The sequence below is a fragment of the Camarhynchus parvulus genome, chromosome 2 (assembly GCF_901933205.1).
Source record: "Camarhynchus parvulus chromosome 2, STF_HiC, whole genome shotgun sequence".
In the NCBI taxonomy this organism is placed as follows: domain Eukaryota; kingdom Metazoa; phylum Chordata; class Aves; order Passeriformes; family Thraupidae; genus Camarhynchus; species Camarhynchus parvulus.
The window spans coordinates 21,468,155-21,489,633 of record NC_044572.1 but is presented as its reverse complement, the minus strand read 5'-3'; the positions used below and the strand labels follow the sequence as shown (position 1 = coordinate 21,489,633).

Genomic DNA, 21,479 nt, shown 5'->3' with positions numbered 1-21,479 from the left:
AAAAATTCATATAATGTTATTGCAAGTACAGCTGGGCATTTTCTTTCCAATGCCCAAATGTGAAACAGATCTACACATTAGGCAACATAAGTAATAAAGCCTAGTGCAAGTAGCACTAAGGCCACACAATTACAAAATTTGTCTTTACTCCAATAACTTAATTTGTATGAAGAAAGCTAATATAATTTAGACACCCTGGGGAGCTCAATACAATCAACCATGCCAACATCTTCTTCCATATGTGCCAGACTATAACGAATATATAACCTCTAAACTTCCCTTGGGCTTTTCTGCGCAATCCTTTCTCAGCATGAGAATGACAGAAAGACACAGCTTTTAGAGCCAGAAGGATGACAGTGATGATCTAGCCTTATTCCTGTATAACTACAGCCTTCCCTGAATTAATTATTGCTGCAGATTCAATAGCTGTACCAAAACTTGAAAACATGTTGTTAGAAAAACTCCAGTTTTATTTTACAGTGTCCAGTGTGAAGAACACACCACAGCATCAATGTTCTAATAAATAATTATGAGGGCAGTTAAACAATGGGCCTCTTTACCCATCAAAATTTATAGAGGTTCGATTTCCAGCCATTTGATCTTCTTTTTATACAGGCCTGCTAGACAGAAGAATTCTCTCTTACCCGTTTCCTGTTCTCTATGAGGGTATTGATGGACTATGATCAAATTACCCCTGAACTTTCTTGCTAATGAACAAAATAAATTAAGCACTTCCAAGTCTTTCCCTGTAAACTGCATTTTCCAATCTTTTAATCACCCCTGATAAAAGTCCACAGTTTAAACATTCTTCTTGAAGCATGGATCCAGAGCTGGACACACATTTCCCTGAATGGCTATGCCAAGGACAAGTCCTGAAATACTATACTCTGCTTTCCCAGTTTTTAACCTTATTTTACAGGTAAACAATTCCAGATGAGCTCTCCTCTCCCAGAAATACCATAACCATCATCCTCTGCTGTATTTCACCACAGTGAATACCACAGTTTTCTTTGACTGACTGTACTGGTTTCAGCCAGGATGCAGCTGTTTTGTTCTCTGCTGCTGGTACAGGGCAGTGTTTTGGATTCAGGATGACAATAATGCCAATAACACACTGATGATGTGATAATGTCAATAACACACTGATGGAGTGGGTGCTGCTGGGTAGTGCTTACCCTCAGTCAAGGACTTTGCAGTTTTCCATACATTGTCAGTGAGAAGCTTCAGAAGAAGCTGGGAGGGAGCACAGCCAGGACAGTTGACCCAGACTAACCAAAGGGAAATTTCATACCGTAGAATGTCATGGCCAGTTTATAAACTGGGGGGAGTTGTCTGGCAGGGGTCAACTGCTGCTGAGGGATGGGCTGGGCAATTGTATTGTGCATCATTTTGCTTTAACTGGGTTTTACTTCCCACTCTTTTTGTTAAGTCTCATTCTTATTATTATTATAAAATTTTACTTTATTTCAATTATTATACTGTTCTTATCTCAACCCAGAGTTTTTAGCTTTCTATGATTCTCCTCCCCACCCCACAGAGGCTGGGGAGGGACGAAGCAGATGGGTGGTACTTAGTTGATGACTGGAGTAAAACCATGACACCGCCTCTACCAAGGAATTCTGAACTGTGCTGTCTCAGCAGCTCCCTCTCTTCATTGCACACACTGCTCCAAAAGAAGTGTCCTTTTAAATAAGGATTACCAGTCACAAATATTCTCTTCCAAATTTTTTACAAAGAAAAATCTAAGCGTAGTTAAGAGCAGACAGATGAACACATCTTCCATCATGAACACTTCAACAACTCAAGTGATGTTAAATTTATGAACTGTTAATAAGTGGAGTCATGGCACTGCTGATAAATATTTTAATGAAAGAAGAGATCTTAAATCTTTTCCTCCTACCATTTATCACTATGCAAATAAATAATCCTACTGCTTAAGCAGTAAAGAGGTAGTAATTATTTTCGTTAATATAAGGGAAGTTAATTTCTGCCAAATTATAAGAACAGAAAACCCTCAATGTTTGCTCCTTGAAGCTACTACAACAGAATCACAAGTTCAGTGGCTGCACAGCTTTTCAGCATAACACCATTACTAATGCACATTGCCTGTGATGGAGGAATCCTGATCCTTTGGCCAAGTTCTGCTACAGCACATCACCACCCTTAGCTTTCAAACCTACTCCCTGCTCATGGTTACCATTTTCCCATTTGAGGTAAATATGGCCCTAGTTCATTTACCACAGCACACAGGATGGCAGCTTAAACACTGCCCTGGGTGGAATGCTTCTCAGAGTGGGGGATCTGCTCTGTGGGGGACAGCTCCTAGGACTGCTAACAAGCATTTCTGGGAAATGAGGATGCAGTTGTATGGGTGTGCCCAGACTGCACACTGCAGAACCAAGATTGAGATATGCTGCCTGTTTCCCATCATTCAAACCAGCTTAAAAATAACAACAAAACAACTTGCACATTTTCCCAAAGTTCTATACTGTGCTAGTTAAAAGCATGATAGGCATTTAAATACAAGCAGTTCTTAGAAAGTTTTTAAAGTCTATAGGTGTCTTAGTCAATACAAAATATAAAAGCCTAAATATCTTAACTTGTATGTCATGTACCTTTTCAGGACTAATTCAAAGAACAACCCTTTTAAATCTACATGGGGCATATCAAGTTGTAACTTGTTTCTTTAATCAAAGAAAGGAATAAGTTCAAGGTACAGGAAGCAAAGTAAAGGACTCTATTTCCAATTAAATCAATGGCAAACTATCTACCAGTTTCAGTGGGGGACGATCAGAGGTGAAACAAATCTACTTTCAGAGCTAAGCTCACATTTCAGCCATGAAAAGAACCTATACAATTACTGCTTTTTAACTTCAATGATTTACTAAAACAAAAATGCCCTGTTTCATTCCCTTCCCTCAAAATCAGTATTTAAGAAAAACAACAAGCAAAAAACTAACCAAACAAACTCCAGGCTACAGAAGAGGACATCTCATTCAAAAGACCTAGGGTATAAGTCAGAAAGAGACAAGACACAAGGCACAGTTTTTGCATACTTTCATCCTTTAAAATCACATGAAGTATGCTGAGAAAGCTGCATTTCATCTTATTTAAAGAGAAGAAAACTCAAAGGAAATTTCTAAACAGAGTCACAGAACAATTATGGCTGGAAGGGACCTCTGGACGTCATTTCTTCCACCAAGCAGGAGTTGCCCAGTTGAGTTCTGAATGTCTTTATAAGTGGACATTTCACAACCTTTCTACTCCACCTATTCCAATTTTGCTGCTTGTATTGTGGAGGGGTGGGTTGGGACAGACAGACACACACCCCCAAGGTCCCTGTGGCAATAGCAAGACCTTTATTGTTTGAACCCAGATTTATATGGCAGGTTTGAAACATCCCAGTCTATAATGCTCTTTGGTCTGCTCTTAACACCTTCCAGTTTCCTGACCAGTGAGATGTCTGCAGTTTAGGAAGTTTGTGGGGCAATTTGATCATAGTCCATTGGTGATTGGTTGAAGTCCCTGTGTGTCAACCCAGTGGCTGGTTTATAAAACCTGGCTGGGTTTCTTATTTATAACAGAATTAATTGCTCAGCACAGACCAGCTGTGACAGCTGCTACTGCAATGAATTGTTGCCTTTTACTTATTTGAAACTCTCTTGGCTGCAACTCTTTTCAGTTGCTTCTTATTCTTTCACCACACCCCAAAGAGCTTGACTTAGTCTTTGCTGTTAGCTCCATTAAGTAGCTGAAAAACAAGGTGGAATACAGTATAGAAAATGTAGAAGAAGGCACTCTTATCTTATCTGAAGCAAGTGAAAGCAGGTAAGTAAACAGCACATTGAAATGCCTGAAGCATAATTCTGAAGAGATTCACGTTCCTTTCCCCTTCTGAAAATACATTTGCTACTCAACCTCGCAGCAAGTCACGCAGCCCTTCTGGCTATGTTGATATTAATAAATAAAATGGAGCCAAGGCATGGAATTCAACACTGCCCTGGGAACATATACACTATTTAAATATTAGTGCACTTAAAACCTCCTGTGGCTTTGGCCCAGGCTAATTATCAAACCTGAGGTTTGTGTTATTTAGGTGTGATTTGATTATAATACAAGCCTGAGACCATTCCTAAATTACATGGACCCTAATTGTAGCTGAGGATTACAAGAAAGGCAGATGAAACTTGGGATATGATCTTCATATAGATGTTACATCTCAAGGTTTGAAAGCCACCCTCAATCTGTTCTTTTTAGCAGTCAGAAATAGGCTTCATGACTCAATTTTTCCTCTCATACAACTAATGTAAGGTTCTGAGGCATTCTGATAAAAATTAACATGTAAGTATTATTGTTATACTTGTTTGCCTGTGGAAGAAGGAAAGCCATGCTAATTAAGTTAGTAAAAATACTTACATCTGGACAATATAACTGCAGATTAAAACTATTTTATTGACACAGCTAAGAACTAAAAGACAGAACGTTTTTGTACACTACAGCCTATGGTGCAACAGTTGTTGCTACACCTTGGAAGAGGAGCAAGAATACACCACAACTGCTGAAACAAGGTTCTTGGAGACAGAGTTCCCATAAAGAAAAAGATCTGGAATAGATTTCTACTTTCTATGGAACTGCAGGAGCACCAACAGATTGAAAACTGATGTAGCACTGTACTGAGGACCTTCAGAAGGAGAGTGAATCTCCACTCAGCCTTGATGCTGCAGTTTAACTGAGGAAGAAATGTTACTATTTTTGATATGTGCAGATGTTTCTCTTCCCACCCAGGATCTCAAGCATTAAAACACATAATACAAAACTGTGTAGCTTCCTTTAGATGCAATATCTTACCTCAGAAGAAAAATAAAGATCTCTTACCAGGCAATCTTACAGGTTTCCATGGTGCAGAATTTGGCACATATGCATGTTTACTAGCAGTCACTATCAGCTGATTGCCCAACTTATACTGAAACTTGAGGAAGGCAGTGCCATCTGCTCCTGAGGTTCCAGATGCAATGGAGATCTGGTTAGTAAAAATCTCAATGAAGGCTTCAGTTACTGGCTGATGGGTGCTGGCATCGCTTACATGGACCTTCAGCGTTACTTCTGTAATGACAAACAAGCACAGCGATTATTGTCTGAAAAGCTTCTGTGGGAGGCAGCAGTTAGAACATGCTGACACACCAGCTCTGACATTTTGGTGCTATATATGACCTCTTATATTGGCCTGAAGCTCTCCATCTCAGGCAGTCACTCTTCAGAGACACTGCAGAGTCTGCTACAAGCCAGACCAGGTCCTGAATTATTGCCCAACAGCTAATTTCAACTGTGGAGGCATCTATCTTCCACATGCCTCCTGTGACCCCCATGCAGCTGGGCAGCACATCTCCAGGGCAGGCAACTCTCCCTTTGAGGGGCAACATGTCAGTCACAGAGTACTGCTGTACTGTGGCAACTCTAAATGTGTGCTATCAAACATCCTGTGTTAGTCATGGACAGCGGGGCATGGAAACTCTCTGTAAGGTCCCTGCCTCACCATGCCTCTGCTCCAGCCAATCCTCTCCAGCAGCAGTGGGGACAGGGAAAGGCTGCCAGTGGGGTATGCTCCTCACTCCTTCCCAAAGCAATTCTCTCTGTGTAGCAATGGAATGGCAGAAATCTGCTGTGACAGAAGCCCAGGAAGAAAGTGGGCAATAGAGCAGGCTGTGCTACAGATGGATATTTTCAGCTCTGGTGGGAGAGACTGCCCCAGCTGCCACAGGACTTCCCTGGTGATGTCTAACCAAGGTGGAGAAGTCCCACAGGATCATGTCCATGTCCTCAAAGCACAGGACAGCCAGGTGAGATGCAGAGTGCTGGCAGTGACAGCAGCAGCCATGACACTACTGTATCACCTGTCCCCACACAGTAATGGTGAGAAGCAAAGAAGTGATGATTGAGGCAGTCAGGAGAATCATAATCCTGCAGATATGCAGTCTGAAGCCAACACAATGGACTACATTTTTCTTGACTAATTTGCCATTTTTCCAGAAAATAATTACTAGTTTAAATGTTTCCAGATGTACAATATTTGTCCACTCTGGGCACTCCTATGACTAAACCATGCATTGTGTCACCAGGCTTTTGTTACATAAAATGGAGTGGCTTGTGCAAGACAGTCCCTCTGGAAGGCATTCTTCTGTATCTATGATTATTTTTCTGTGCCTACAATAGTTCAATTGCCTCGTGCTCTAGAGCAGCAGCTGTTGCCTTTCTGCAATAACTATGACTTAAATCCAATGCTGTGTTGAAAAGAATGCTGGGTCCAAGACAGCAATGCTTCCATTAAGACATTCCTTGGGTTCTTTTCACTTCCAGTTGGCCTCTTCCTCTTAAATGAACACTTCCCTCTCTCTTTTCTCTCCAAAGCTCCCTTTCTCTCATTCCCATCCTAATATCTGGAAATTCTGTTGTTCTTGCATGAAGTTCCCTATCTCAGCTTACTCCATTCCCTAAGGTAGTACATGGTATTTTTCAAACTCCATTTTTGTGTCAGGAAGCTTCAGCCTCTCACAAGCAAGATCTTCTCCTCCCACTCCATGTGTAAACTTTTCTGCATGTGATGCCCAGGAAAGAGGGCATGACCTCCTGTTCATATACATTCAAAAACATGACACTGATTTCTACAGAACAGTACTGGTGGTACAGTTCTGTTCCATTACTAATGCCTTATAAGAACTTATTTTGGTTTAAGCCCCGAGTCAGCCAGACATGACACCAAGAAGAAAACATAGAATTTAACTAAATCTTTGTGGTGAGTTTCAATAGTGGAATGACACAACCGAGTACGGGGAGAAACACACTGTAACAACCTAGAAGTTTAAAAGGACATGAGGACCTAATACAAAAGTATCAGCACATCTCTCCTAAGGGCATTTCAGCCAGAAAGATCAGTATCTTGGGCCCTTTCATAAGCAGAGACCTCCTCCCTGAATCCTACAGTACTGAAAACACCAATATCAAGCAGCCCTGAACAAAAACCCCATTAGAGAAATTCATCATCATCTCAGCCATTGCTTTAGAACTTGGCAATGGAGGATGCCAATTTAGATGGGATCAGCATGAAATATATTCCAGCTATTAAAGATTCTGGACTTCTTCCCAGTTTTGCATTTAGTAGTCAAAGGAAGCAATGTACATTGAAAAGCAGTGTCCACATACTCTAATGTCCAGTACAGAGTGCCTCCTTAGAAACCTTGCCTTGACTACCAAGCAACTTGTGAAATGTGTATGTGAAAGGCAGCCACATCATCATTAATCAATGAAGGAAAAAAAATATATATTCATGTATTTACAAACATGAGGACAACAAACAGTGTAAGTTTTAATTTTCAAAGTGGAGGGATATGCTTAGATCCAAAGCCAGATAGCTGTGCTCTTAGCATGTCTCACTTTGAATTTCCTAGCAAAGAATGCAAGAATAGATGAGGTTAAGAATAGTGGGTGGTACATTAAAGAAAAAGCAAGAGAACAGGACAAACTGAACATTGCTGTTAGCAATTTCAGTAACATGGTAGTTCAGCCTTCTCTAAAAACAACCACATATAAGGAACCAGGGAGCTCTGGAATATTAAATACTAATTAAGGAAGAGGGTAAGAAAACAACAGAAGGATCACATCAATTTAATTCCTTATATACATTAAAAATTCTAGAAGAGAGACTACTACTAAAATTGATCACAGGGAAAAAAAATAAAAATTCCTGTATTCACAAATCCATCTTTCTCTTCCCAAATCAGAGAGCTAGCCATGGGTATGTCCAATAGGAAATTTCTTTATCTCCCACTCCATAGCTATGTATGGGCTTCTGTCTGCATGCTTCTCTCTTTCTGCATCCCTCTCTCTTTCTGATAAGGAAGGACAGGGGCTTCCAAAATCCTTCTTCTAAACAGAAATGACAAAGGCAATCACCCAAGACAGAATACTGATGTCCTGAAAGGCAGCAGACTGGAACTGCTGTTCCAAACCACACAGTCCCTAGATCAGACATTGGGCTTGTTTTCTCCTTTTTGATATTTAACATGTTTTTTCCTGAGCAGATAGAGAAAACCCTAGCAGCCTGAACAACCCTAATTCCTTTTCATGTGTTATCTTCCCTGACAAACATGTGAAATGTGTACAACTTGCTTAATTCAGGGCCTTCTCCCACGCGACAGCTCCTTTTTCTTATCTAACGCAGCAGTGAAGTCACGAACACTAAACCTACGTTATCACTGTAATTTCCACAGCAACTGAATGATTAAAAGCTTAATACTGGAAAGAAATTGTTGAAGAAAACATCCTCTCAAGCAGTGACGTGATGAGAAAAACCTATAAAAAGAGACAGTAAGTTTCAGAATTGCTAGAATATATTCAGACACTTCTTGAGCATCAGGGCAACTGGAGAAGGGAAATAAGACAGCAGAGTAAGGACAACAAGTGACCAAGATCAGGCTGATCTCTAATTAACAGGGAAGTCTTAGATTGAAGACTAGGTATACTGGATGAAATCAATTAGAAGTTGTTTAGAAGACTTACTTTAAACTAAGGAATAGAGTATTTAAAATATCTGGCAATCTTTTTATAGTTGGAACTCTCAGCAAACAGTGGGTATAAAGCAGGTACATTATTCCTGAGTTTTGCAGCCTACCACGGCAAGAAGTTCACACAGAATTAAAGACACATGAACTCAGAGAAGAAGCACCGTTGCAGACGAAGGCAGAGAACTGAAAGCACTGCAAAAGATGAGGGAAGCCAAGCCTGCTTCATTCTCACACTATTGTATGTATAGCAGAAGTATTTGCTAAGTTCTGGAGGAGTTTTTTTCTGCACTACTAGTGAGGTCCTGGAGAAATGGGACATAAAGGTGAAGAGTGCTGATGCTTCCTCATTTAAGAGCAAAGCAGAGATGGCTGAGGTGATAGACCCTGGGCTGAGGGACTCATCCAGGGCAGCTGTGGTCTCTCTCACTTCCCCAGACAAGCCAGCCACCATCAGGACAGGCTATGCTTGAGCCATAGCCCTGTCTGGTGCACCTGGCTCCTGACTGCTGTGGTGTGAATGTGGTTTTTTCAGACCTCATCTGTCTGGCAAGTACTTCCCTGCTGGCTGCTAGCACTGGTGGGCACAGGCACAGAGCCAGAGTCACTTGTCTGCACCACCAGTGTGTGTCCTGCCATTATATTCTTACAGAAAAGATTCAGGTCCAAAACAAGAACCACTTAGGATAACTGTCATTTCCAGGAGATAAACCACAGGAAGAAACACCCTTTCTGGAAGGGCAAAAAGCCTGTGTCTCCCTGTCTATAAGTGCAGGTAGGAATGGCCCATTTGCAGATGTTAAACAGTGTAGCCTTTCAATTCTGCTTCAAGAATCCCAAAGCTAAGTGGGAAAAGAAAGGGAAGTATGAAAAGAGAAAATAAAACCAGCAAATGCAGGGGTAAATTCCACAAAAATATCAAGGCTGATGTATAGGTATGCTCAAGAAAGTCTAGTGTAAATCTGTTCTCTTATAGTCCTTTGTCTTCTTTTAAACACTAAACCTCCTACTTGTTCTTCAAACGGTAGTTGCAAACCAAAACTACCAGTTATTGTGAAAACAGCTGCTTAAGTGCAGCACCCTCCCAGTTTTGTAGTACTAAATTTATTGTAAGCTGTATAAAAACCTCCAGCATCTTCAAGGTTATAATTTGGGAAAGTCAAAAAAAAGACAAAAAAATCCCTAAATGGTAGCATTCCAATCCAGAATCCCATCTGTCTTCTTAATCTGATTTTTGAGATTTTACTAAGTTTAAACTTTCTCTGAGCAATCCTTCCTGTGCCATCTGCTCTATGAACCCTACTGCCTCTCCTGAAATACAATTAACCTTAAGAAAACCATTTCTTCACTTGTAACCCCTTCTTATACTCACAACTGCTCTTTACATCACTGTGAACTCTCAGTTTGGGAATGGTTTCCTTTTTGGGAATGGCTGTCATCACTGCTGTCTTCTGTAACTGAACTTTTGAAAAGTGAAAAGCACTGGTTTTAGGTGGTTTGGGGTTTTGTTTGTTTGTTTGTTTGTTGGATTTTTTTTTTCTTTTAAAGTCAGTAACATAACAGAGAAAATAAATCCCTGAGTGACCTGAGCAAAGGCAAACTGTCAGGTTCCACATACTGGAATAAACAGAGAAAAGTTATCACACAGATTGAAAATCAAAGATCACAATCCTATTTAGATCCCAAGCCTGCAATTTGGTTTCTGTGCACACACCCCTCTGTCAGGCAGACTCCCACTGACGTGTGCTGGACAGATGATCTCTTTTGGGAGCAGGCTGACAAAGGCAGCTGTAATCACTTAGCTTTTCCTTTGGGGGTCCCTTTTCCATGGACAATGTCAGGATATTACCAAAGAAAGAGATATTTAAATTATCTAGGTTTTGATTAGAAAAAGAAAGCTTCCTGCTCATTTAAAAAAAGCCATTATGAACTTTACGTAAAATTGTGTCCTCTGCTCTGATTAAGCTTACTGGCAACATGCCTAGCTTTGAATCCTACGTGCCAAATGGATAAGCCTTTCTGTCTCTTAACCTTTTGCCCATGTGTGAGGTCAATCCTCAGCCAAACAATAGGATTTTCATTTATCTAAAGGAAAACATTTTCCTAGAAAAGGAGTGTTCCCTGTGCTTTAGCCACAGATGCCAACTGTATCATTTACATATTGTATCTTCCTAATGCGCTACATCAAGAAGGCTCTACTGACAATCACACTTCAAAATAGCAGCACACTAAGTTTGTATGAAGAAAAGGAAACACGAATGTAACATCTCTCTAGAAGCACACAGGCTCTGATCTTCATTAATGTTGTCAGCTGAAAGTAAGTTCTCAAGTAGCACCTCAAATAGCAAACTACACATGCTTGAACAAGATTTGGAGTGAAGATGATGACATCCTCTACTCAGAACTGGCTCTGGCCCTCATTACAGGAAAATCAGTAGTGCTACACAGCTCTCCTCTCCACCACAGGTGACTCAGGTTTCAGCTAGGCTGAGTGTCCAGACCTGGTTTCCAGGGAACACAACGATGCAGAGGATGGAACACAGGAGGTCTGCTCAGTGCCTGTTCAGTGACTGGGGAATTGATAGCAAGGCTGCTGCAGTCCCTGGCATCCAGAAAAAAGTTCCTTACTACACTAGTCAGAAATCCAGTAAGGACTACACAACATATCCTGGTTCTCAGACCCAGGTTCAGAAGGGATTTAGAAAGCAGAGGGGTTCAGAGGAGAGACACCAAAAAACCCAGGGGACAGTGAAGCAGCCTTGGGACTGGCCATCTGAAGAGCATGACCTCCTCTTCCTGCAAGAGAAGGCTGGATCACCATGCATAACAATGAAACTGCAGAAGATCAAGTCAGCTGAGGACCTTTAGTCTTGGTGACAGAGACAGCCAACAGCTGTACACTGAACCTAAGCAAATTCAGGTGTCATTTCTTGGCAACAAGAGAACAGCTTACTAGATAGTAGACTCACTCTGGATGTGAGAAAAAAAAATTGGGTTAACAGCTGTAATTTTAGTTCTAGGTGTTTAATTAAGGCTTACAATCAATGCTAAGAGTTAAGAGAATTAATGTTTGATTCGAGAACACTCAGGAAGCCAGCCCAAGTGGTTGGTTCTGGTGCTTTTTAGCACTGCAATTTGAATTTGCTGAACACTTTGTAGTTTAGAGGTCCAGGGGATGACTATCAGTAGGGTCCTCCACACATTGGGTACTTGCAGTGTGATGACTGTAATTAACCCCACACCTCAGAAGCCAAGAAGGAACTTTCTTCCTCAAATGCACAACTGATGGATTTCTGAGCTTTTCTTTTATTCCTCTCTCTTGCTCTTCCTCAGAAATAGCAGAGTGCAATGACAACTGCATATTACACTCTTGGCTAACTCAGAGAAGCCCCCACATGGTGCCTGATCAGAGCATTCTGCTCACCTCATCTCTGAGGACAATCAGGATCCAGGATTGTGGAGGAAGCTACACCCGGGTAGCACTTGAGGCTTCTCAGCCTTCTCCGCAGCTCAAGTTGATTCATCTGTATTTCTCATCTAACAATCCTTGCTGCTCCAAGTGCCTCAGGTATTGCTGGCACTGCGGCTAGAGCACAAGAATTTAATTTCCAGGGGATTGAAATCGTTTATCTTAACTAAAATAATTAGTCTTAATCCTCAGTCTTCAAATACAGCACAGTTGTCTGTGATACGAAGGTCAGACAGGTGCCCTACTTACCTCTTCAGGTTTAAAATCCATTAAACAAAGTGTTCATAAACTAAAATGATAAATACATTAATCTCACTATGCATTATGTCCTAGGGATAATGCACACAATTTTTGGTAACATGTCACAAAAGGAATTCTACTATATGAACTAGAGCAATTTATGCCACATACAATGAAAACCAGGCTGCTATACAACCCCTGTATTCAAAGGGGAGGGAGGAGCAGTTACAGGATAATAAAATAAAGACATCCATCATGCAACAGTCCAACATGTAAAAGAAGATTTACATATCCTGACCTGCTACAGCCTAGAGCATTACCACCAAAATTAATTTCTTGGGAAAAAAGGTAGGAATTTGCGTTAATTAAAAAAAGTGGGAGCATATGCATTATGCCCAGATGAGACTCTGATACCCTATTGTTAAGTGATTAAACAAGCATTTATAATTAACTTGAAACTCACATGGCTATGAAACTCATGAATAGCAATAGTTGCATTAACAGGTCTGCCTTTGATCTCTACAGGAACTGTGCATGACACAAACTAATTTCATTTCCAAACCTTGTCTCTTAGACATGGAATTAAATAAAATACTGTCATGGAGTGCAGATGGAAGTCGAGTTTCAAAGCTCTAGTTTGCCACACACATAATGTATTCTTTACAAGACATGAAAAAGTAATCCCTACTTAAACCCCTCTCTTTTTTTTTTGTAATAGAATTCTTTGAAACTCTGTTTGGGGATCAATATGGAATAAGAAGTTAGTGCACTGATATTTTCCAGTTGCTCAGCATTAGAGTTCTCCCCTGACTCAAGACCCCAGCTGATTTTGTGACATCAGCTCTGAGGATAGCACCACACTGAGCTCAGCCGCTTGGGATTTTAAGCCAACTTTATACCTACTGCACCATCAGTCTAGTTTGGGGGAGGGCAGAAAGGGAAAGTTTGGATTTGCTGAGCCACAAAGGCATGTGTTACATTTTCTCAGAACAATGTTATCCTAAGTCTATTAATAAAAGTATGCATCTGATGAAAGCAGTTTAAAACAGATGTATTCTATATTCAAGCAATCCTATGTATGTTCAATGGGGCAGTGAGGAGACATGCACTTGTTTTCCCTTCATTTTCAGCAGCTTTAATCTTAGGTTTAATGTCTAATTTCCAAAGCCTGTTGTGAAAGCAAAGCTAGATATCACTTTGGAAGAGGGTATTTTTACTTGGGTTGTTTGTTTTTAAACAAACCACTGTAACAATTCAAACAAACCCATCTCAAGGGCCTCTCTACATTCCCATTGCAGCCTGCAGTGCAAACTTCCACTTTCATCTCAGTAATCCACTGATATAACCTCATGCACAGAGAGAGGTGAACTATTGCTCTGAAATTTTATCCAGGCACTTGCACGTACCCTTTCTTCAAATAACTCGCCAGTCGATTTATAATCACTTCATTCCTTGGAGAGGTTATCGCCAGCTGGCAGACAGGAAAATGAAATCGTAGGTGAAGCTACACATGGTAACCATCTCAATCCTCCAACCCAGCCAGCCTGAGCAGAGAGCTCTGCAGTGATGAAGAGTGCAGCACTACTGTTCAGCTACTCCATAGCAAAACCAGGAGCATCCTTTCCCTCCCCATCTCTTTGGCCTGGCTGTGGACTCTTGCTCCTTCTCTTGGGTTACCCCACTTCTCCTTGGAGCTGCTGCAGCTTTGGTTGCATTTAGTAACCCAGCACTGATCCAGCCTAACAAACCCAGCGTCTCAATGCCAGCTTATCAGGCTGAACTGCTGAAGCAACACAGCCCCACATGCCAAAATCAGCAGAACAGGTAGGTGTGGGGGTGGAGAGTGGTGGCCAAGGCAAACACTGGCAGAGGAAAAGAAAGGATTTGGGACCACCCCTGCTGGTTCACAGGCATTTCAGTCAGCTCTGTTGCCCCCCTTTGGAAGGGTACCTGCCCATCTCCTGACCTAGGCAAGCTTAAGATCAATATTTGGCATGTACAGTTGTAGCAAATCTTTATTCTGTATTAATTCCAAATCCCATACTGATTCCCCAATAACTTTCCAACCTCTACCATTGCATACTGGCACCAAGCAGTAAAATCTCCTGGCACTATGACTACAGGATGCTTTTAACAATGCCAGGAAAGGGCTGGTATGAAGCAGTATGGACTTTTGCACAGGCATTACAGAGTGTTTACAACAGCTCTTGAACACCCAAAAACCTCTACAGTCAGTTGGTATTTGTGACTGGGTGGATGGAGGAGGTTACTGTTGTTTCCTCCCAACCCTAAAAAGCTTCCTTTTATTAACATCTCTACATGACACTTCCTGTGACTTCTGTCACAATAGCACCAACATTAAATGCCACCCAACTTGTCTATATTGAAATTTTCCTATCCTCCAAAATTAATTATTTCCAAGTTTTTGAGATTTTTCTGTTCAAAATAATATTTCTATTTCCTCATTTGGAATAGCTTAAACATTTAATTAACCTATGACCTATTTAATTAACCTGTGATCTAGGTCTTCTTCTAGATAATAAAAAAACTTTAAATAAAATAGGACCTGTTACAGTTCCCTTTATCCTAACACTGTAAAGCAACCCCAGCTTAACACATGGTCATTCATCACTACACTTTGTTTTCTCCTTCATCCAATCTCAGGCACATAGAAGAAGCCTTCTGATCCAAGTCAATTAATTTTTCAATTAATATTTTTGAACCAGGCTGCTGTACTGCCTATACTTCAGCTATGATGACTGCATATACATTCAGAGCATACATAACTGACTCAGCAACCAAAACCTACGTCACTTTAAATTACTGTAATAGCCATGGTGATCTAAATTCTTGGCAGGGGATTATTTTTAAGGGCCATTATGATTTCATGAGAAAAATAATTCTAATCAGATTGAAACTGTGAATTTTGAAAAATTACTTTCTATTCCCCTACAGTGGAAGTCAATTATGTAGATCAGAAGTTATTGGCTCTTCCACAAATTCACAATCATAATGGAAAGGTACAGTTACACTGGCAACATTCATCTTTCTTAGACTCACTGTATATAAAAACCTCAATGTGCCACTGAGGGTTTGACATGCTGCTCACACACCTTATCTTGCCTTCCAAGATGGGAAGAGCACTGGGGAACACCTCTGTATTTCTTGGTCTCCTTGCAGCTCTGATTTCCAGAGCTGCTTATCATAAACACATGATTACCACTGTAGCTAGAAATGAAGGTTTGGAGGTCCACAAACCAGGCTTTGGGAATGGGTGAAAGTAACTTGGGAGCAGCCTGTTTGTTTAGGTAGTATATATAATTGCCTATCTAAGGGGGATGTTGAAAGGGATAACACTCTGCTGAAGGACTCCTGGTTTTTGCTAAAAACCAATGAATCACAGCTCATCAAACAGATCACTGAATTATCGTTCTATTTAGAGATCCATCTTGATGTAACATGCTGTGACTGGCCAATAAATGGCAGAGGAAGGCTGAGAGGAGATGGGCAAGGGCTATGTGCCCTGAAGCTCAGGACGTAAGGCAGGCTGGGACTGACCACAGCTATTGCAAACAGAGCTGACTGTGTCTCAACACAAATGGTACCTGAGGGTGGCCTTTGTGTTAGATGAACAGCTATGTCATTTGAGTGAATCAACTGACTAGACCACCGCTGAGTGGATCAAATATTTCTCCAAGTTCATTAAAAAATTGAGAATGTCTCCCAAACTAGCACAGGGAAGGCATATATACATGGCTCAGACCAGCAAAGCGTGTAAGAATTGAACAATGAGCTACATAAAAAAATAAGATCAGAGATAGTTGTGGGCTGATTTCAATCCATGTATTCCTTCTCAGCAGTAGTGATGGCCAGCATCATGATGGCGAGCTTATTACAGAGACCAAGAACATGTACCACATATTGGTGTAGCAACTGAATTATTATTGTTGTTAATGTATTTCGTATTAACAAAGTACAAATTACATTGGCATTGTGATTTGGGTATATTTTTTATCATTCTGCTAAATCAAAAATCCCACGTAATGTTAAATGTATCTTCAAATAAGTAAACTTTATATTACACATATGGCCTACCTAAAAGAGCCCAGTCAGAGCATGTAAGATTCTGGCAAATGCTGACATTATTTACTAGTTTGTCCATTTGACAACATAAAATACTTATTGCTTGTACTCTGGCATAAGCCTGTTCTAGATATTTATAGCTGTAAACAGCACTCTGCTCAAGTTCTTTCCCTCAGCAAAGAATCCCCTAAATTCTTTCATTTTACCTTGTCTGTTTCTCATATTTGTGTTACAAAACACACATCTACTTAGAAGTAACACTATCACACAGGCCTGCTGGTGTTTTCAGTTGGACAAATATGGCCACTTTCCCACTGACAAGCAGATATTTAGAACTGAAAACATTCCAGTGGCGTGCTCTGCTTCCTTGGCACAGACAGCAACATGAATATTTTGTAGGCTACTTAATCTATGCATTAAGCAAGCATTATAAACTATTATTATATTGGTTTAAACAAACAGCTGTATGTCTGGAAAGTGATCCACTGTGTGCAAACAATGCTTACAGGAGAAGCAGGAGGAAGGCCTCTCTAAATACCCAAATCATACAGGCTACACTTATACAGACACGTTGCATTACCAGGATGTGCTGGGAAATTTGCTGGGATGCAAACGAAAAAGGAGATATATGTGACCAATAATCAACTTGTAAAAGAGTAAAATGTGCTCTATTATACGTTGTGCCCAGAATGAATATAGTGCTAGCACTTGGGAACATGGTTTTCTGATGAACCTGGTAGTGCTTGGTTAATGATTGGACTTGATGATCTTAGAAGACTTTTCCAACCTTATAGATTCTATAATTAGCAGATAAAAGGTTGATGTATGCTATGCACATACACATGTATGCTAAGTTAAACTGAAAACACAAGGCACATCTAATCACACTAAAAATGACAGCACCGACTCAGAAGTTTCCTTGAGAGTACCAGTTGTTATCACTTCCCTGAAACTCATTCAAAAATCAAGTTTACAGATACTTTCTTGAAATTAAGAAAATATGTATTTCATGCAGGGATATCTCCTCTTTGTTCATTTTTAATTTATTCTGTTCTCACGTTTACAAAGGAGGTGCTAAGAAAAATTCCAATATTTAACAGTTAATCACTACTTTAAAGGAACTAGTCCAATAAATTTAAAACATTTTCTACGATACTCCTCATCTTTCCTTCTCAAATTTAACAGCTGTAGGAAATCTATAAATACCAATTTTTAGCAACATATTCAGTGTCTCTTCAAGTTATGACTTATTTTGACATTCACTTCTCTAAATCACTATAGATTTAATTTTAAAGTTCACATAATTTCAACATGTCCTGAGATTTGGGGAATTAACATTCCGCAATACAAAAGTAAGGTATTCTTTCTGCTTCGCTGAGCGTATGTTCTAAATCAAAATTGCTCTTTACTTTTTTTGCCCCTCTTCACACTAAGACTCTGAAAAAAAAAACCCCAGCCCACCTAACTCAAAGGATGTGTGTATGTATATACACTCACAATCTGCAGCACACAGTTATACAGGAAGGCTGATTTATTTATTTCAAAAACAGGTCTAACAACACAAGTGCTCAGTTGTTCACTTGAGGTTGCAAAATGACTAAAGGGAAGAAGAAAAAGGACAGTAGATTGCTATTACTGCTCAAAGCCAGCCTGAATTCCCAGCCAGCCTGGTGCTACCCTAACAGCACAAGGGAGACTTCCAGCCATCAGCTGGCCAAGTACAGTGTGCACCCCTTTAAAGAGCACAGGAAGTGCAGAAGGTAGGAAACCCCACAGCACCCATCCTGAAGGAACCAGGGCTCTACTGGAAGGATGACAACAACCAGTTCAGTTGCCTTAGATGTTTATAAAGACAAAAGGACTTTGGGTCCACTGTTCTAGTACAGGATCAGCAACAAATACCACAGCAAAATAGCGACAGTTCTATGTAGTTACAATAAAATTCTACAGACACATTAATGTCCTGTACCCACACACATGTGGATGCAATATATGAGAAACAAAATAATTTAAAATGCAATTGCCCTAAATGGCAACTTAAAACAGCTTATTTGCAGACTCAATTTTCTTTCAGAAATGGTGGAGGTACTCTAATGCTAAGATGTTCAAGGTAGACAAGAAGGATTTTAACTTCAGTTTTGGACCATTCAGATACTCCCATTTGAGTTGCTAAATAAAGAAAAATTGAAGTAAGTAGGAATTATTACCATCTAATTAATATTTGCACTTCAAGTTCATCTTTCTAGCCATTAAATGAATATTAAAATTAGGCTGAAATTATTTTGTAGTTACATTCACATGGTGCCCAAAATGCCAGGGTCTCAAACAGCATGTAACAGCAAGATAATAGCTGAGCTAAATAAAGCAACTCATAGTGTACAGCTACTCCTTTAAAATATGATGATTCTTATGTTAGCTGCAATACCAAAGCCAGGCAAAATACATTTCATATTCATTTCAATGAGTGTTCTACATATAAAACACTGCTGCCTACCTTGGAGTTTGGATGAGAAACTCATTTTTGCTACTGCCATGCTAAAACTGCAGTGGAGTGGGTGGAATTTCTTAAAATCTCTTTTTAACTAGGAACCTCAGCCAAAGTGTTTTTGAGAGCCACTGCTCCAATTCCCTTGGTAGAAAGGACTTTTAGAAAATCAAATAGGTAACTGTGAAGCAGAATGGGTGAGATTTCATGATCCACTTAGGGATGCAGTGCTAAACTTGCTGTCAACATAGAGAGTGGTAGAAGCAGATGGCTCTGCAGGCCATAAGCTACTTTTGCATCATGCCTATCCTTTTCCACAAATCAGAGGGATTTCCTGGCAAAATGTCCTGGGAATTGCCTGTTACATTAACAGTAACAAAGCCTGGACTCTGAAGATGTGGCCTTCACCTTGATAGCTCTCCTATTTCTGCTGCCCAGGCTACATCAGGTGCAGAAAGGGTCTGTGAAAGGCAGATGCACTCCAAGACAGGAATCCTCTCTGTCAGGCAGAGCCATTGCACAGCATCTTCCCAGCCTGGGTCCCTGGAGCAGCAGAAGAATGTGCTCAAGCCTGAGGGTCTCCCCCCAGGAATCCTGGTCTGCGCTACTTTCTGCTCTTGTGCTGAAGGCTCACTTGGCTTAAAATCTGCCACCTCTCTGGCTTGATGACTTACTGCTGAAATAATTTGGTTAAGATTATATATTTAGACCCTCAGCTATTCATTTTCAGAACTGCTTGTTAAACACCTTACTTCGTATTTAGCTGCCTCTGTCCTGCTGTCCTCATGTTCCAAGACTCCACCACTCACTAATACACATTTTTTTTAAAAGAAAAACAGAAAAAGCTGTGCTAAATGCAATTAATTGTAATAACATGAAATAAATTGATTTACACTGGAACAATATGTCTTATCTACATTTAATTTTATTTAAGTAGCAGTGGTAGCAAATATATTTAAGCAGCACACCCGCCAGCGTTTAAAAAGCAAAACAACAAAATACATGTACTTTACTCTGGCTCTCTCTACAACAGTTTAGGACAAACCCTTCCAAGTTTCACATGAGACTGTGTCAACAGGCAGAGGATAACAGGCTTCAGAAGCTCATTTTACAAAATGTACAGAGAATTTAAAATTAATTTTTAAAATATGAGTTTTCATTTTTCAACAGCTTCATTACAACCCTTGCTATGTTGCTCCCCAAAAGCATCCTTCTGAAAATATGCATCCTTTTCAGATCATTTGCAGTGACAGCAGGAACACTGATATCAGCAACTGTAACAGCTCAGTTGTGAAGTTACCAAACCTTTTTGCCAAATCAATCAACCCCAGAGTTACAAGAAGCCCTAAAGCACACAGCAAAATGTTGAATATCTGAAACGTGATATGATCATGAATGTCAGAGCAGGCAGAAGGCCCCTTGGTACAGCAGAGTCCTGGAGCTCCTTCCTCCAGGGTGAGGACGCAGGTTCCAGCAGACTCACAAAAAAGCAACATCTTCCTGCCATTTTGTGTGGGCAGCCCCAATTGCTCTTTCCTGACTCAATTGCAACAATTAACAGATGGGACTTGATCTACTCCCTTTTGAAGAAAGCAATCACCTGCCAGTCTGTTTTGGTTTTCCCCCCACCATGGCAGTGTTTTTCAGGCACCATACAAGGCCCTTGAACCTACAGATTACATCAAGAGTCACAAATGACACCTGAAAAAGAGCAAGTCATGAGGCTTCCCAGAGTTATACTGCCATTTTTACTGTCACTGGACTTTTTAATATATTTTAAATAGGATCCATAAAAGCAAAAAGGTTAATAAATACTGGTGAATGATGAAGGAAGACTATTAAGATGGCAGTGGGGCTGCTTCTTGGTTTAGGGCTCTTAGGAAACAGTCACAGACTCTATTTAGGACAAGGAGTTCTGAACTCAGAGAAAGAAAAACAGTACAATAACAGAGTGAAAAATGTAAGGAAGAGAGGGCAGCATCCAACTTTTGTATGAGTTTAATGAAAGCCTACAAATAAATTCATTCTAACAGTTTTTCATCTTGCAGCGAATCGACAAAACATTTCACATTCAGTGGGACTTTCACCTCCTATTAGATAAAAAAAGATGAGTGAATGTATCCTTGGGGAAGGAAAGGCCTTTGGGCTGAGCTGGTAGGAGCAGCAAATAGACCTTAACACCAGGGGCACACAGCTGGGAGCCTGCCTGGTTACCTGCCACATCTGTCAGCCTGGGTAAAATGGGAGGGGACAGGAGGACAGGGACAGTCTCCATTCACTGCAATAGGGAAACTAGAGTGAGGAGAGATGCTTACACAAAAGTCACCAGTCCACAGATGCTGTTCCTCTGTGTTCCTGAAGTTTAGAAAAAACCCTGTAAATGGGTTTTTCTCCCTGAACACCAGACTCTCCTTCCTTTTTAAGTCCTTATCACATTCCAGTAATTCCTGTCAGCTCTTGACTGACTCTTGCTATTTGCTCTTACTTGGACCGGCCTCAAAAGTGACCCTGAAGTGTTCAGAAAAGCAAGATGCAGAGAAAAATTTTCCTTGGTGCAGCAGTAAAAGACCAACACCTACATGATGCCTCAGGCCCTGCTCGCTGATACAGCCATCGCTCCACTCTGCTGATGTGCCAGGGTCTCTGG

The 21,479-nt window shown here is 40.5% G+C and overlaps 1 protein-coding gene across 1 annotated transcript in view; it reads right to left on the bottom strand.

The window, feature by feature from the left end:
- FAM171A1 (family with sequence similarity 171 member A1) overlaps positions 1-21,479 on the bottom strand; it is an 86,825-nt gene that overhangs the window by 32,124 nt on the left and 33,222 nt on the right. Inside the window, exon 2 of the mRNA XM_030944128.1 lies at positions 4,876-5,103. Within this exon, the coding sequence (XP_030799988.1) occupies positions 4,876-5,103 (228 nt within the window). The remainder of the gene's footprint in view (positions 1-4,875; positions 5,104-21,479) is intronic.